The sequence below is a fragment of the Haliotis rufescens genome, unplaced genomic scaffold, assembly GCF_023055435.1.
Source record: "Haliotis rufescens isolate VD_foot unplaced genomic scaffold, xgHalRufe1.0.p SCAF_3, whole genome shotgun sequence".
Classification (NCBI taxonomy): domain Eukaryota; kingdom Metazoa; phylum Mollusca; class Gastropoda; order Lepetellida; family Haliotidae; genus Haliotis; species Haliotis rufescens.
The window spans coordinates 38,494,775-38,515,460 of NW_025964001.1; the positions used below are offsets into that span (position 1 = coordinate 38,494,775).

Consider the following 20,686-nt stretch of genomic DNA (forward strand, 5'->3'; position numbering starts at 1 on the left):
GAAATACAGTCGTTGATATTGAAATTACGATAATTCAACAGTAGGATAGTCTGCATACTGAATGGGACCATGGGGACGTATCACTATACCTACTGGTGATTGTGGAAAATCCAAGCCAATACTGAAAACAACAAACTCGGCTTCCAAAAGCAATATATTGTCACACAGGGAGTCAGTCAAACGGTGACTGAGCATTGCCGCGTGACCATAGATCTGGCGAGAATAAAGGTGCCAATGTCCCAATGTACCCCAAGCGACATATTCTAGCATTAAAAATAGTTATCATGTTCAGACATAAGGGACGACCGTCGTGGTGATTCCGTGCAACAGGATAGACCGTCATCCCAATCGAAGCTCTGGAGCATGTCAAGTAAACGAAGCTGTCGAGTGAACAAAGCAACCGTCGTGGATATGTATTGTTTAAGATAACGAACAAATTCACTGAAGCCTTTTCATCCTCCTGTACACATTCTCTGGTGGAGATGGACGTCAAAAGATATTGTCCGGTTATCTTCATTTTTATCATTTTAATTCGGCATGTTCTAACAAGTGGGGGCATACGACATGGTTATTTCATGAGACTGGAAGGTTTCAACGGTTATGTTGTGAAGGTCTCCGCTCTTTGGTCGAGGAAAGGCTCTGGGCGTTTATCCACTTGCATTATTGCCTGTTTGGGGGATCCGAACTGCAAGTCTGTGTTTTTCAACAAAGCTTCTGCTGACTGCACCGGACACTCTACGGTTTTCACAACAACGTTGTCGGCGACGACAAAAGCGGACACGATCTACTTTGAAAATATAACACCAACCGGTAAGTATTACCATAATACCTAAATCGTTCTTAAAATTGATTTGATATTTAGATCATATTTTACGTACAAAATACTGGGTCAATCAAAAATAATTTAAAAGTATTTATTTTTTCAAATGAGATCAGTATTATTTTGTTTTAAATTCATGTTCATGAAACTAGTATTTTACCAGATGATATATTCTAATTAAAAATAACAATAAGCGCATGACTGGGAATATTGCCGAAAAAACGTATGGAAAAGTTTGACAGGTCACCGTTAGAGGATTGCTATTTTGATCGCGAAAACAGTATGTTGACATACAATTGTCAAACAACAGCAAGTACTCAACGAGTCATTGTATGGCATCAAGTTCCTTCCCAGCGCGTGACACCTTCGTTACACTCTCGGTAACATCGCTGCCACCAGTGTGGGCGCGGCCATTACAAGAATCTTGAAATTTGCCCTCTAACCGCAAACGTAGTAACGTTCATACATTTGTTTATGTCTTTGAGAATGTCATCATAGTTCATTTTTAAAAGATTTACGACGGACCATTTTTTTCCAGATGAATTTACTTTGTTGTTTAGATAATCAGATTGGTTCATGATTGCGAATTAACGGGAAATCAACCAACTTCTCCATTACATTCTTACTATATCAATGATATGATAGATTTAATTAAATAGAAATTCAAATAGACAAACAAAGCAAGTAATATAGCAGGGGTAAGTTATTCGGCGTCGTCACTTGTTTATATTTTTTTAATTTGACGTTTACACGATATAGGCTTTTCCATTGGAGGAGAGGTCGGTCACATGCCCGCGCAGTTGACGTTCTCATAAGTGTATGAACGACACAATTTGACGTTTATACGTTTTTCACGAGACCGTGTTCTTTTTTTCATGACGTAAACACTGACGGACTACTTCCAAACCCCTTGGAATTCCTAAGCACAAAAACATACATGAGCGTTCTTTCTGATCATTTAGAACCTTTATTCTTGGTCTCAGCGTTTCAGTATACATTGAGAAATGTCAGAGAGCGTGACTGCATGATTGTTCACGAATATCCTCGCTACGGCCTATCCTAATGAACAAACAAAGAAATGCACACATAAACTATCGTAGTATCGACTCGATCCGTACCTAGGCTGGCATTGACCGTCTCCAGCAATCTTTGAATTTACCTTTGTGTCTGTTTGACACATCTTTATTCACCTTTCAATAATCGGTCAGTTGATCAATGATGACTAACACATGTAACCGCCACAGGTTCATTAACAATTTCGGAAATCTCTCCCGTCACGTTTATCGTGTCGGCCATTTTGACGTCTTGTCATTGTGTCTGACTTACTGAGGTAGTTCTTTACAGACTTTTCTCACAAGATTTGTTACCATCATAATTCCGGTGTTATGTGTTCAAGGTAACGTCTTTGCGTTGGGAAGAAAAAATAAACGTTTATTATATATGGCACTGGGTTTTAGGGGTTAGAACTAAGACAGGTCGGCTCGGGGTCACTATACCATGCCGTATTTATGTTGATCTGCACCATGCCGTTCACCACCTGGTCCAGACTCAATTATTAACAGACCGCCGTCATATAGCTCGAACATTGGTGAGTGCGGCGTTAAACCACAAACAAACAAACAAATGAACAAATATCACAAATACACCATACCATTCACCACCTACAACCAACAATGTAAGTAACTACCCACAATAAACCAAACCATTCACCACCTACAACCAACAATGTACGTAACTACCTACAACACGACATACCGTTCACCACTTACAATCAACCATCTACGAGTCAGCAACATCGAGACATTTGGTGAAGACGATCAATACTTTGCATATTTAAGTCAGGTATTATTGACATGGTGACCATACATCCGGATACTCTACTGGGACGGAGGCAGGATGTCTTGTGGGTCTTGAGTGATTGTAATACACACAAGACCCTGGTGAAATGCCGGCGGCTGTTTGCGTCCATGTGTCGGTGTGCACACATCAATTGAAATAAGTGTGTAAAGTTCAAAACGGTTTAAAAGATAATTTACTCGGTTGAATGTCCCAGTTTCATTCTTTATCATAACCACATGGTATCATGAACATTTAATAGATGATCGCTAATATGTTTGTGTATGTTTTTACGCCGCGTGTAGCAATATTCCAACAATATCACGGCGGGGGACACCAGAAATGGGCTTCACACATTATACCCATGTGGGGAATCGAACACGGGTCTTCGGCGGGATGAGCCAAGGCTTGAACCACTCGGCTTCCCCAATACCCCTTCTCTAATAAGAAAGACGCCAGGTTACATAATACACATTAAAATTAACTTAAATACTTACTAATACAAGTTCGTCAGTACATACTAGTAAGTGTGGTTAAAGAGAAAAAGTAGTCTACCGTGTCTCCGACATAGAGATCATAGTGCATGTAACAAATCACAAACATAGTTTATCATTAAACGTTTCCATAGATATACACGTGCATACCTCCTTGTCATCATGGCATAACAAATCTTTAAGAGGCTACCATTTGATACTATTTGGGTCTTGGAAATTTGTTTCAGACACGTTTGAGTACGCATCTTCAATCAGCACGGCAATAAATAAAAGCAACAAACACCTTTCCATGATCATAAAAAATCCCTGCACTAAGCAGATTCCGCTGTACGGCTCCGGCTGCGTACATTATTTCTCCAAATACAAAAAACTGTGAGGCCAAAATAATATTTCAAACATTTTCGAGGACAGATGTTGTTTTTAAAAACATCCCATTTAAGTGAACCCGTTTGAGTCATTCCTTTGAAGGAACAGCTCAACAAATATGTTTGGTCCTATAACTCAAGAACATTAAAATGAAACAACTTCATTCTTAAGATTGAGCATACTGAATTGGTTTAGCTTATGGCACTGTAAAGAGGGTGGACAATTTCTAACAGTCAGTGCTTCATTAAAGGGCCAATTGAAGAAATATCTTGCACATTTATTCCTTATAGATAACTACACCTTACCAAGTAAACAATTCCTGATGTTTTCATTCATACCAAGGTTAAGACCAAAGCGAACATAAAATTTGTAAATTTTCGGGAACTTGCCTGCATTACGTTATTGAAGGTGTAAGGAACCTTTCTAAATTTGTGAAAAATTATTTCAATAATCATATATCCGATATCTTAATTTTAATTGAGTATAAATTCGATGGGTTTTTTTATTGGTAAATAAGAGCGCGATGGTAAATTATGAATCATTTCAGAAAATTTATTATCCAAACGTGAAAAAGAAAATATATAAGCATCACCATTCGGTGTTACGTTGAATATGAAGGGATATGATTCATGAATCTGCGATGTACACGCTGATGATTTTGTTTTCACTATAATAATTGTGTCCCTAGCAATATGACCCGTGAATATCCGGGATAGAATAGGTCTTCAGCAACCCATGCTTACCCTTAAAGGCGACTATGCTTGTCGTAAGAGGCGACTAACGGGATCGGGTGGTCAGGCTCGCTGACTTGGTTGATGCATGTCATCGATCCCAATTGCGTGGATCGATGCTAATGATATCAATCACTGGATTGTCTGGCCCAGACTCGATTATTCACAGACCGCCGTCATATAGCTGGAATAATGCTGAGTGCGGCGTTAAACAACAAATAAACGTCTATAGATATCGTCGGTCTGCAATGATCACCCTCTACAACAGGTGCGCGAAAATAGGCGTGACAAAACACGTTTCAAAATAGCATTCATGCGATGGAGAATATGATAGGATATAAGGAAGTGCGTGATGTATATATCAACAAATATACTACATACTTATATTTAGTGTTTGTTTCTAATTAAAGTGGGATGGGTTTTTTAAAAGATTTCCCCTTTATAATACATTTATCGATTCTAGCAGGATTTAGAACAATTTCACGGAGCATTTTAAAATTTATTCCATCAATCTTGAGACCGCCATGATTGCGTATTGATATTAAGTTATATTTTTATATTTAGTAGCTATTTTATTCAACAATGATTATGTGTATGGACACTAAATCTTGGTCAATGAATCAGCACATTGTAACTGATCAAATATCAATTATTGTCTTTAATTTAAACATATTATATTCAACAATTATTATCTTTTACCTGAACATCACTTATGTTAATAAGTAACTATTTGATGTCATTATTTAAGTTTAGTGTTCCATAAAAAAATGTAAAGAAATAGATCAGATTCTTATTAACACATACACACACAAGTCATGTGGACATTATTCCATTAAATATAATTGTCATGGCACCGCTGTCAAACAACTTCATCATGACGATATAAACCAGAATGTGCATTACCTCCAATCAGTGGTTTGATAGCATGAAGTTTGTCATAATCCTGGTATTCCAACTTTTTTGCCAAGGATCATTCACATATTGTCTGATGGAAGGTTTTAGATCAGAATATGGGAAGTTTGTGTTTGAAGTTGTTTTTTTAAGAGCGGCTTTTGCCGAAGAATCTGCTTTACAGTTGCCACTGATGCCAACATGACTTGGCAGCCAACAAAATGTTAAATCTTTTCCAGCTACGGATTAATTGAGATGACACCTTAAAATTTCAGCTAAAAATGGATGATCCACTTTTCGATTTTTGATTGCCTGTAAACAGGACAGACTATCAGTAAATATGAGAAAACTGGTCTTAGAAGACTGTTCAATATATTGCAAAGCTAATAATATAGCTTCTGCCGTAATTATCGAGCTTCCGTCAGTTATACGTATAGACACTGTATAATTGTTAGCAACAGCTGCAGCAGACACCTTAAAGCTTTTCACCATCTTTTGAACCATCAGTGTAAATACAGGTTTAAGAGGAATATCGGTTCTACAGTTCATGAAATTCTTGTTGATAAAATAATTGATTAGTGTCAGACTTCTTCAGGTTCGCCAATTCTAAATTAACATCAGGTTGTATAGATTGCCAAGGAGTCATTTCTGACATTTTGTATTCGGGTATGGGATCGCATGCGAATGCCAAGTGGTGGGATTGTGTTCGGATTTCTGATGTTTAAATGCTTGATATGGAGCATGGAAGAAATTGTTAAATGCTGGATTAGAAGGATTGGAGCGGAGTTTAGTGATATATTGTAATGACAGTTTTATTCGTCTTAGGCTAAGACTGGGTTCATTGGCTTCCACATATAGACTGTCAATTGGCGATGTCCTAAATGCTCCAAAACACAACCGAAGTCCCTGATGGTGTCAAGTACTTGAATGTATGATTTACGAGCTGAACCATAAATGAAGCAGCCGTAATCAAGTTTAGACCTTATCAAAGTTCTATAGAGATGTAATAGTGTTTCTCTATCACCACACCACCTAGTATCTGACACTACCTTTAAAATGTCAAGTGCTTTCAAACATCTAGCTTTAAGATTTTTAATGTGAGGTATAAATGATAACTTTTGATCAAAGGTAATACCCAAAAACTTGGTTTCTGTGACCACTTTTATTGGAATATTATTTAAAGTCAGTTCTGGATCTTTATGCAGTTTCCGTTTGTTGCAAAGATGAACACAGCAGGTTTTAGTTTTGGAAAATTTAAAACCATTTTCTAAGGCCCATTTCTGTATTTTATTGAGAAAAAGTTGTAACTGTCTCTCAATGGTATTCATATTTGCACCACGGCATGAAACATTAAAATCGTCAACAAACAACGAACCATCAATATTTTCATTTAAAACTTTAGCAAGACTGTTGATTTTTATGCTAAAAAGTGTCACTGATAAAATACTGCCCTGTGGGACGCCCATTTCCTGATCATATATCTCGGACAATGTGGAGCCTACTCTAACTTTAAATTTTCTATCTTCTAAAAAGCGAGTGATGAAGTCAGGCATACGGCAACGTATACCCATGTCGTGGAGATCTTGTAATATACCATACTTCCACTTCTCAAGATCAAAAAAGATCGACACAACATGCTGTTTGTGTACAAAGCCATTCCGTACAAATGATTCCAATCGGACAAGATGATCGATGGTGCTCCTCTGGTGTCTAAAACCACACTGAATGTCTGTGATCAGATTATTTGATTAAAGAAACCAAACGAGACGCCGGTTAATCGTCCGTTCCATGGTTTTACAGAGACAACTTGTCAGAGCAATAGGTCTGTAATTAGAAGAATCTGTGTGATCCTTACCTGGTTTAGGCACAGGTATTATAGTAGCCTCATGCCAGGAAGGAGGGAAGTTACCATTTTCCCATATACTATTAAATATGGATAAAAGGGTTAAAAGAGAAGGCTCAGGAAGATGTTTCAAAAATTGATAATGTATCTCATCAGGCCCAGAAGCTGTATCATGAGCCTTGTTCAAAGCCTCTTGTAACTCTGTTAAGGAAAAGGATTCATTGTAATCCTCTGAATTATCAGACCGAAAATTCAGAATTTTCCTTTCCTGCTGATTTTGACATTTTTGACATTTTGGGTCATAGTTGGCAGATGAGGAATTTTGGCTGAACGTTTCTGCCAACTTATTTGCAATATCCTGTTTCGATGTCAATACATCATGATTAGATTGTAGATGCTGAATATTGTTCTGAGACCCCTTTCCTTTTATCTTTCTTATCATATTCCATACTTTATTCAGGGGGGTACGAGAATTTATTTTCGAAACAAACTTTTTCCTGCTTGTACGTTTATTTTGTTTAATTGTTCTACGAGCCTTTGCTATTGACATTCGTAAGAAGTTTAAATTATTGGCTGTGGGGTGTTTATTAAACACTCTTTCAGACTTTTTCCTATTTGTCCTAGCTTTTCTACAATCATCATTATACCATGGTGTTTTTACATGTGGATTTATCGAGGTCTTGGGGGCATCTCCCCTGAAGGAACATGAACTATTGAGATCAACAGATTTTCGTCTATCGGTCAATGTGATCAAAATAAATGCAGATCATCACCAGCTTTGGATCTGACATCCTTGATCATTTGATGGGTTTCTGAATATCCAGTCAGTATAGGTCCTTATCATTATCATTAACAAAAAAACAACACATTTGTCTTTCCTTGAATAATCTTTAATTTTGTGCTTGAAATTTTAAATATCATAATTTTTTTAAACAAATTTATAAGGTTTTTCTTTGATAGACCAACGTCAAATCCTCTCACAAGTTAGATAGAATTTTATAACTTTAAAAGCCCTCATTTCCGAGGTGTCCATACTTTTCGGATTTTGTTTGGGTTCGACAGTAGCATTGACAGCATTAAGGGAAAAAATCCTCGGTCTATGGGGCATTTGTCACTAAACGTGGAAACAATAGATATAGGTATATCTCTGTTCTCAACTGTTCAGGACAATTTGTCAAAAATGAAAGCAAATCGCATCTGAAGTTTACTTAGAACCACGTTGTGAAATACTATTTAAAATCTGCGGACTGGACATTTAGGAAAAGAGTAGGCAACCCCATGGGCAACAGTTGTGTATCACTCCTTGCTGATTTGTGTCTCTATGCATACGGGCCAGACTCTCTGCTCGGATTGGCCACCAGGGACGTTTGCCAAGATGTTTAACTGACGCTACAGATATATCGATTATCTTATACCGTTCAATGTAGCCCAGTAAAGCTTTCAAAATAGTTTATGGAAGACACGAGGAGGACATTTCCAAATTGACGCAACAGTGACAAAAAATATATCCGATGTTATTTTGTACTTATGCCATATGTTCCTGTGTTTATCCAGGTGACCAACTGACTTGTATTTGTATGTGTTTATGTTCGGTACCATCGATTGAGCAGGATTCGCTAACCTTTTCGCGAAAACCTGGTTAAATCATTATTTAATATTGATTCTCTGTCGCAGACGTTTTATGTTTAGTCTCCCAGGACAGATGGTATAAACAAATAATGTTTACCATCTTTGTGGTTGTAGAGTAAAAATATATGTCTCATGCAGGTTAAGGACAATCCTCAGTTTAATCTAGCTCTACATTAAAAACACACTATGTTTACCTCCTAATTGTATTCAATTGCCCATGTATGACAGAATTATAGTAAACGAAAAACCGTGAATGCAGTGGAGTTCTTGAAAAAGATATATATTTTTCTTTTACAAACCTCTACCTCAAACAAACTATATAGAGGATATTTCATGTGTCGAGTGAAATATCATGTTTCTCACATGGAATATCACTTTTTGTGTACTTGTCCACCAGAAAATTTAATTATTTCATCACAAATGTAAAACCTTGAAACGTAAATTCTACCTATCTAACCCAGGGATGGTTCACTAACCCTTGTATTTGCTACTTAAAAAGTAGTTTCATATTTGCAAATATTTAGTGTCGCGAAAATTCTTTATCAATCATTTAGGTATGATTATATACAAAATCAACTTTTACAAAAAAAATATTCTTGAAAACTAGGAGACCGCTAGCTATTGGAAGCGAAAGAATATACGCTGGTCAAGTAACAAAAATGACCCTTTGCGAAACGAACAGTCTCGATTTATGAGTGAAATGAGAAATTTACAGTTTCTAAAGAAACATTTTCGAGAGAATAACAAACGGCAAGAAAAGATTTTAACTTGAAAAAACGACCGTCGGTCATTATTTTGCCTTATCAATGTGGACCTAACGTAAAAAGAACGTCATCAATTTATGTATGACATGTCACTTACGACAAAGGGAGACAATGTAAGGGGAGGTAACTTTTGTATGACAATAGCTCCGTCAAATTGTTATGCTCACTGCAGTGAAATATCAAGTGTTATGTTCACTGCAGTGAAATATCAAGTGTTATGTCTTTTACACTGAAGTATTATATAATAATAACATTTCTGTTTAGATCAAACAACTCCAACCATAACTGCTGCCCCAACAACTGCTGCTACAACAACTGCTGCAAGAACAACAGCCACCACCACTACAACACTTCCCACTACTACAACCACGACAACTACAACTAAAACACCTACCACCACAACTACAACTCCAACATCTACCGCAACAACCACAGCCACCACAACTAAAACACCTACCACCACAACCACCACCACTACAACTACAACGCCTACCACCACAACCACCACCACTACAACTACAACACCTACCACCACAACTACAACTACAACGCCTACCACCACAACCACCACCACTACAACTACAACACCTACCACTACCACTACAACAACACCTACCACCACAACCACCACCACTACAACTACAACGCCTTCCACCACAACTACAACTACAACGCCTACCACCACAACCACCACCACTACAACACTTCCCACTACTACAACCACGACAACTACAACTAAAACACCTACCACCCCAACTACAACTCCAACCTCTACCGCAACAACCACAATCACCACCACTAAAACACCTACCACCACAACCACCACCACTACAACTACAACACCTACCACCACCACTACAACAACACCTACCATCACAACCACCACCACTACAACTACAACGCTTACCACCATAACTACAACTACAACGCCTACCACCACAACCACCACCACTACAACACTTCCCACTACAACAACCACGACAACTACAACTAAAACACCTACCACCACAACTACAACTCCAACATCTACCGCAACAACCACAGCCACCACAACTACAACACCTACCACCACCACTACAACAACACCTACCATCACAACCACCACCACTACAACTACAACGCCTACCACCACAACCACCACCACTACAACACTTCCCACTACTACAACCACGACAAATACAACTAAAACACCTACTACCACAACTGCAACTCCAACATCTACCGCAACAACCACCAGCACTACAACTACAACGCCTACCACCACCACTTCAACAACACCTACTACCACAACCACCACCACTACAACTACAACGCCTACCACCACAACTACAACTACAACGCCTACCACCACAACCACCACCACTACAACACTTCCCACTACTACAACCACGACAACTACAACTAAAACACCTACCACCACAACTACAACTCCAACATCTACCGCAACAACCACAGCCACCACAACTAAAACACCTACCACCACAACCACCACCACTACAACTACAACGCCTACCACCACAACCACCACCACTACAACTACAACACCTACCACCACCACTACAACAACACCTACCACCACAACCACCACCACTACAACTACAACGCCTACCACCACAACTACAACTACAACGCCTACCACCACCACCACCACCACTACAACACTTCCCACTACTACAACCACGACAACTACAACTAAAACACCTACCACCACAACTACAACTCCAACATCTACAGCAACAACCACAGCCACCACAACTAAAACACCTACCACCACAACCACCACCACTACAACTACAACACCTACCACCACCACTACAACACCTACCACCACAACCACCACCACTACAACTACAACACCTACCACCATAACTACAACTACAACGCCTACCACCACAACCACCACCACTACAACACTTCCCACTACTACAACCACGACAACTACAACTAAAACACCTACCACCACAACTACAACTCCAACATCTACCGCAACAACCACAGCCACCACAACTACAACACCTACCACCACCACTACAACAACACCTACCACCACAACCACCACCACTACAACTACAACGCCTACCACCACAACTACAACTACAACGCCTACCACCACAACCACCACCACTACAACACTTCCCACTACTACAACCACGACAACTACAACTAAAACACCTACCACCACAACTACAACTCCAACATCTACCGCAACAACCACAGCCACCACAACTAAAACACCGACCACCACAACCACCACCACTACAACTACAACGCCTACCACCACAACCACCACCACTACAACTACAACTACAACACCTACCACCACCACTACAACAACACCTACCACCACAACCACCACCACTACAACTACAACGCCTACCACCGCAACTACAACTACAACGCCTACCACCACAACCACCACCACTACAACACTTCCCACTACTACAACCACGACAACTACAACTAAAACACCTACCACCACAACTACAACTCCAACATCTACCGCAACAACCACAATCACCACCACTACATCTACAACACCTACCACCACAACTACAACTACAACGCCTACCACCACAACCACCACCACTACAACTACAACACCTACCACCACCACTACAACAACACCTACCACCACAACCACCACCACTACAACTACAACGCCTACCACCACAACTACAACTACAACGCCTACCGCCACAACCACCACCACTACAACACTTCCCACTACTACAACCACGACAACTACAACTAAAACACCTACCACCCCAACTACAACTCCAACCTCTACCGCAACAACCACAATCACAACCACTACAACTACAACACCTAGCACCACAAGTACAACTACAACGCCTACCACCACAACCACCACCACTACAACTACAACGCCTACCACCACCACTTCAACAACACCTACCACCACAACAACCACCACTACAACTACAACGCCTACCACCACAACTACAACTACAACGCCTACCACCACAACCACCACCACTACAACTACAACACCTACCACCACCACTACAACAACACCTACCACCACAACCACCACCACTACAACTACAACGCCTACCACCACAACCACCACTACTACAAACACGACAACTACAACTAAAACACCTACCAACACAACCACAACTCCAACATCTACCGCAACAACCACAGCCACCACAACTAAAACACCTACCACCACAACCACCACCACTACAACTACAACGCCTACCACCACAACCACCACCACTACAACTACAACACCTACCACCACCTTTACAACAACACCTACCACCACAACCGCCACCACTACAACTACAACGCCTACCACCACAACTACAACTACAACGCCTACCACCACAACCACCACCACTACAACACTTCCCACTACTACAACCACGACAACTACAACTAAAACACCTACCACCACAACTACAACTCCAACATCTACCGCAACAACCACAGCCACCACAACTAAAACACCTACCACCACAACCACAACCACCACCACTACAACTACAACGCCTACCACCACAACCACCACCACTACAACTACAACACCTACCACCACCACTACAACAACACCTACCACCACAACCACCACCACTACAACTACAACGCCTACCACCACAACTACAACTACAACGCCTACCACCACAACCACCACCACTACAACACTTCCCACTACTACAACCACGACAACTACAACTAAAACACCTACCACCACAACTACACCTCCAACATCTACCGCAACAACCACAATCACCACCACTACAACTACAACACCTACCACCACAACTACAACTACAACGCCTACCACCACAACCACCTCCACTACAACTACAACGCCTACCACCACAACTACAACTACAACGCCTACCACCACAACCACCACCACTACAACACTTCCCACTACTACAACCACGACAACTACAACTAAAACACCTACCACCACAACTACAACTCCAACATCTACCGCAACAACCACAATCACCACCACTTCAACTACAACACCTACCACCACAACTACAACTACAACGCCTACCACCACAACCACCACCACTACAACTACAACACCTACCACCACCACTACAACAACACCTACCACCACAACCACCACCACTACAACTACAACGCCTACCACCACAACCACCACCATTACAACACTTCCCACTACTACAACCACGACAACTACAACTAAAACACCTACCACCACAACTACAACTCCAACATCTACCGCAACAACCACAATCACCACCACTACAACTACAACACCTACCACCACAACTACAACGCCTACCACCACAACCACCACCACTACAACTACAACACCTACCACCACCACTACAACAACACCTACCACCACAACCACCACCACTACAACTACAACGCCTACCACCACAACTACAACTACAACGCCTACCGCAACAACCACCACCACTACAACACTTCCCACTACTACAACCACGACAATTACAACTAAAACACCTACCACCACAACTAAAACTCCAACCTCTACCGCAACAACCACAATCACTACCACTACAACTACAACACCTACCACCACAACTACAACTACAACGCCTACCACCACAACCACCACCACTACAACTACAACACCTACCACCACCACTACAACAACACCTACCACCACAACCACCACCACTACAACTACAACGCCTACCACCACAACCACCACCACTACAACACTTCCCACTACTACAAACACGACAACTACAACTAAAACACCTACCAACACAACCACAACTCCAACATCTACCGCAACAACCACAGCCACCACAACTAAAACACCTACCACCACAACCACCACCACTACAACTACAACGCCTACCACCACAACCACCACCACTACAACTACAACACCTACCACCACCTTTACAACAACACCTACCACCACAACCGCCACCACTACAACTACAACGCCTACCACCACAACTACAACTACAACGCCTACCACCACAACCACCACCACTACAACTACAACACCTGCCACCACCACTTCAACAACACCTACCACCACAACCGCCACCACTACAACTACAACGCCTACCACAACAACTACAACTACAACGCCTACCTCCAAAACCACCACCACTACAACACTTCCCACTACTACAACCACGACAACTACAACTAAAACATCTACCACCACAACTACAACTCCAACATCTACCGCAACAACCACAGCCACCACAACTAAAGCACCTACCACCACAACCACCACCACTACAACTACAACGCCTACCACCACAACCACCACCACTACAACTACAACACCTACCACCACCACTACAACAACACCTACCACCACAACCACCACCACTACAACTACAACGCCTACCACCACAACTACAACTACAACGCCTACCACCACAAACACCACCACTACAACACTTCCCACTACTACAACCACGACAACTACAACTAAAACACCTACCACCACAACTACAACTCCAACATCTACCGCAACAACCACAATCACCACCACTACAACTACAACACCTACCACCACAACTACAACGCCTACCACCACAACCACCACCACTACAACTACAACACCTACCACCACCACTACAACAACACCTACCACCACAACCACCACCACTACAACTACAACGCCTACCACCACAACTACAACTACAACGCCTACCGCAACAACCACCACCACTACAACACATCCCACTACTACAACCACGACAACTACAACTAAAACACCTACCACCACAACTAAAACTCCAACCTCTACCGCAACAACCACAATCACTACCACTACAACTACAACACCTACCACCACAACTACAACTACAACGCCTACCACCACAACCACCACCACTACAACTACAACACCTACCACCACCACTACAACAACACCTACCACCACAACCACCACCACTACAACTACAACGCCTACCACCACAACCACCACCACTACAACACTTCCCACTACTACAAACACGACAACTACAACTAAAACACCTACCAACACAACCACAACTCCAACATCTACCGCAACAACCACAGCCACCACAACTAAAACACCTACCACCACAACCACCACCACTACAACTACAACGCCTACCACCACAACCACCACCACTACAACTACAACACCTACCACCACCTTTACAACAACACCTACCACCACAACCGCCACCACTACAACTACAACGCCTACCACCACAACTACAACTACAACGCCTACCACCACAACCACCACCACTACAACTACAACACCTGCCACCACCACTTCAACAACACCTACCACCACAACCGCCACCACTACAACTACAACGCCTACCACAACAACTACAACTACAACGCCTACCACCACAAACACCACCACTACAACACTTCCCACTACTACAACCACGACAACTACAACTAAAACACCTACCACCACAACTACAACTCCAACATCTACCGCAACAACCACAGCCACCACAACTAAAACACCTACCACCACAACCACCACCACTACAACTACAACGCCTACCACCACAACCACCACCACTACAACTACAACACCTACCACCACCACTACAACAACACCTACCACCACAACCACCACCACTACAACTACAACGCCTACCACCACAACTACAACTACAACGCCTACCACCACAAACACCACCACTACAACACTTCCCACTACTACAACCACGACAACTACAACTAAAACACCTACCACCACAACTACAACTCCAACATCTACCGCAACAACCACAATCACCACCACTACAACTACAACACCTACCACCACAACTACAACTACAACGCCTACCACCACAACCACCTCCACTACAACTACAACGCCTACCACCACAACTACAACTACAACGCCTACCACCACAACCACCACCATTACAACACTTCCCACTACTACAACCACAACTACAACTAAAACACCTACCACCACAACTACAACTCCAACCTCTACCGCAACAACCACAATCACCACCACTACAACTACAACACCTACCACCACAACTACAACTACAACGCCTACTACCACAACCACCTCCACTACAACTACAACACCTACCACCACCACTACAACAACACCTACCACCACAACCACCACCACTACAACTACAACGCCTACCACCACAACTACAACTACAACGCCTACCACCACAACCACTACCACTACAACTACGGCAGCTTCGGTTACGGGACCAGTCACGTACATATACCATGACACCAGAAAAAACTGGAATGCCGCACGCACAACATGCATACAGAATGGAGGCGATATGGCGTCACTGGACACACAGGAAAGGTTCGACGCAGTGAATATGTTCCTAGATAGTGAGTATACAGGAATGGTACTGTTTTGTCAGAAATAGCGTGTATCTTGCTAGACAGTATGTGGTAGGCTTCCATGTATTGATATCTGAGAGCTTTAGCGTACCTTACTGTACCTGATTAACGGATTTAATTAATTTTGTTTGTTTCATTCAAGTTTAAATTGTCACCAATAAAATCAAAACTTTATAAATTTTCGGGATTTTGGGGATTAAAGAATGGTCGATTGAGGTCGATGAATTGTTGAAAAGGCGTCATTCCTTAGACACCTATGATTGTGGGTTTGATTGTGTGTCTTGTTTTGTCAGCACCACACTACTACCCTTCTGCCTTTCCTCCCACATCAAGTTGACACGCCGTTAGACACCTGAAATAGAGTTTTAAGTGGCGTTAAACCATACTCACTCACTCACTTCTTTCTTTGTGAATGATTTCAGCTATCATAGCTCTATGTTAACGTCGCTGGTTGTCACATCTTGCCATCATTTGCATTTACATTATGCCTTGATCAATATAAACTACAGGGGTTCATTAGAAAGTGAAATTGCTCTTTCTCTTTCTTTAAAGACAGGAGCAGTTCAGGAAAGTCCTTTGCAAATTCGATATGGGTAGGTATCACCCGCAGTAGCAGTGACGGGCAATTCTACTGGACTAACGGCGCCCTCATGGACAACAACGACATATGGACTAGTGGATATCCCCGAGCGGGACAAAGTTGCGGATATACGTCCTTTTTCAAAGGGATGAAATACAGCTCCTACACATGTTCTACTTTTCAATCTCACTTTCTCTGTCAGACACCTGCTTAAGTCAAACGTATCTTCTTATTGTGAATTGAGGGGTTAGTAATGAACAGAACGTATATTTTATCCTAAATACCACTCAGATAGAGAGCTTAAATGCATTAGATGGACATAAAATTATCATTATTTTATTACAATTTCCTTCAAATTACTAAATAATTTTTTTTCTCAAAATACCTAACCCACACAGTGGACACAAGAACAGAAGTTCATAGATAAAATAAATTATCTATACCGTTCCCTCTCTATACACTCGCGTTCCCTCTTAATAATCTTCGTATACCCTCGCAGTAATGTCTTGTTGAACCATGTAGATCAGACAGGCGCCCTTCAAGTTTGAGAATGTTACTTGTAAGGACGTCACCATGTGGTAAATGTTATCTTTATATTCGTGTTTTATTTCACTAATCTTCAAAAATTCAGTTCAGATGCATAAAGATCCAGCAATGTGAAAACTATCTATATATTGGAGAATATTTCATGTGTGAGCAGATGTGTTATGGCATATATTGTCTTCGGGCGTATATTAATTTTATGTCGCTGACGACAACATATGCCAACGTTCACGGCACGTATTGTCGCAGATGGTCATATATTATCGCCGGCGACGATATATGCCGGGGATGCAGTGATTTGAAAGCAGATAGATATGACTGATTTTTAAATGACTCAGGATATTGTTAAGGCGGACACCATTATGGAAGAAGCTGTACATTATACTTTCATTGGCCTTCAGTGTACAGTAATTAGATGAAATTGTTACTTCTAAAAGAATGGATATGATCTCAAAACTGTTTTATTTTGAAATACAAATTGAACTTAACATATTATTCTGCGACCAGAAACCACAATTGTTTTGTCTTATGAAATGGCTAGTGTTGGAGCATACCTCTGATACTAGCGCTGGTCATAAGGTTATAAGCCTGACTAACTTTCATCTATGGGCCATAACAAAGGGAACTAGTCAGTGTAGTACATTGTTTGAGTTTGAACACACAATGACATTTAGAAAGAGGTCAAATGTAACAAATGTTATATTTGGGATAACACTTTCAAAGTGAAGTACAGATTCACGCACAGGATTCGAACCCACACTGCCAGAGTGAGGCACCTAATCGCCAGCACAAAAAGTCAACGATCTGACCAACTCAGCCACCGAGGCTTCCACTAAAACGACTGGTAGTGAAGATCACGTACTGTAATTTGTGGGCCCCTCTGACAAGTTGGCACTGCTCCCAGAAGGGTAAGATCGCTGACTTTGTGTGCTGGCGAGTATGGAGGGAGAAAACTTCACTATTGATATGAGAAGTGTAGTGGAAAGCAGGGAGATTATGTTGCAAAATACAATTTCAAACATTTTCACAATTATTGGTTTTGTCTGTTAAGCTTAGAACTTTCTTCCAAATAAAAACAGTAAAATTTGGAATATACATCTCAGAATCCAAAGGCATATATACATGCCCTGCATGTATACATCACCTGACTCATAAGCTTATGAAGTTGTCATGTAGGCCTACACTTTATAAGTTTTGGATCACGCCCAGCAATAGTAAAATAGTAATACTATAAAAACGCTAAATATTTCAAAGGCATCAATACCAGCAAAACAAGTGCAGACAATTTTTTAAAGTAATTTTAGGAAATATGCTGGGTTGTATAGTTTTAGAAATACATGGACATTTAGAAATGACACTGTCCGTCAATTTTCAAAGTTGACGTGGAACTCTCCAAAATACAACTTTGGAAAATCTCCAAATAGCAACAGGCACCAGTGCTCTATGTGATCAATAAGTGTATGGAGTTTCGTGAAGCTAGATTGTAAAGCGTTCGAGATAGATGCCACAGACAAATTGGCATATTGACGAATATATATCCCCCCGTCGGTTGGGTAAAAATCAAGTCAAACATGTTTTCTATAAATGTAAAAATGATGATCATTATAATCAACATGACCATCATCATAAACAACATCGTCATCTCCAAGTGTATTTGTTGTTTTTTTCTGACGAATGCCGACAATATGTGCCGTGAACGTTAGCATATACATATATTGTCGCCGGCGAAGACATATGCCGTAACAAGATATGGGGTTACACAGACTTCAATCTAATGGCCGCTTCTTTGTCTATGATTGACATCTGCAATACCATTAATATCGGATTTTGTTTGATCAACTTTGTACATATCTCTGTGCCGACAATATTGTCATTAACTTAATTCTTTCCTTTCATACATGTTTGTTTTTGTACTTGGCTCTTCACGGAGACTGTGACAAAGCAGATTGGTGCCACTGAAAGAGCCGTCCATCACAAAATTCCATGATGGAATTCCACAACAATTTGAAAATGTTCCTAAGTGGCATTTGTATAAGGATATAAGTAAATAAGAGTAAAACATTTCCTTCAGTAAGAAGAATGAACAACACTGACCGAAGATGACTATACTGTCAGCTTAATAACACTATCTGCCACCAGAACCAAGTACAAATGCAATAATATTAAACGTGTGTTTTGTTATAAATATACCATGATCACATTTACCATATATATTATATATATGCTACAAGTTCATAAATAAAAAGAGAAAATAGAACGGGGCTTAAGGTTCGGCGTTGTTTCACACCACAAGAACTCTTTCTTTGTTTCTTACCATGATTATATGTTACAGTAGCTTTACATTTTCATACATACTTTTGTATCGGATAAAAGTGCTATCGATAGTCGAGTGAACCTTTTTAATTCCTCTTTGATATTCATCAATCAATCCATGTACATCAAGAAACAAATCTAAACGTCATGTTAAAAATATATGCAAACATTTTACTCAAAACACGGAGAATGGAAATACCTCGAACGTTATCAGGATCATTGACGGAACCTTTCTTTTGTAATGGTAATATTATTGCGTGGCTCCACGATTCTGGGTAGTCACCAGGAATCAGGGAATCTTCAGCAGCTTAATAGAATTCAGAAGTTATTATCATCCCCAGCTGGGCATTTATTGCTCTAAAGATTTCTTTTTGCATTTATTACATCTTGTTCTGTAAAGTCACTTGATAAAATTTCGTCTTGACAAAGACAATTATCATTTAAGAATTCCTTACAATAATCTAACCAAGAAGAAGGGCTTATACTAGGTTCCTGTGACCGAGAGGATAAATATTACAAGATGCCAAAATGCTGTACAGTC

At 40.8% G+C, this 20,686-nt stretch overlaps 2 protein-coding genes across 2 annotated transcripts; both read left to right on the forward strand.

The window, feature by feature from the left end:
• Nucleotides 1-10,984: 10,984 nt before the first annotated feature.
• LOC125384375 (mucin-2-like) lies at nucleotides 10,985-15,925 on the forward strand (the record flags this gene model as incomplete). Its single annotated transcript, XM_048403410.1, has 3 exons — nucleotides 10,985-12,116; nucleotides 13,155-15,190; nucleotides 15,689-15,925. Coding segments are annotated over 3 exons (3,405 nt in total), but the record flags the coding sequence as incomplete, so codon positions are not given.
• Nucleotides 15,926-16,012: 87 nt separating this feature from the next.
• Nucleotides 16,013-17,610, forward strand: LOC125384376 (cell wall protein DAN4-like; the record flags this gene model as incomplete). Its single annotated transcript, XM_048403412.1, has 2 exons — nucleotides 16,013-16,697; nucleotides 17,262-17,610. Coding segments are annotated over 2 exons (927 nt in total), but the record flags the coding sequence as incomplete, so codon positions are not given.
• Between the last annotated feature and the right edge of the window lie 3,076 nt (nucleotides 17,611-20,686).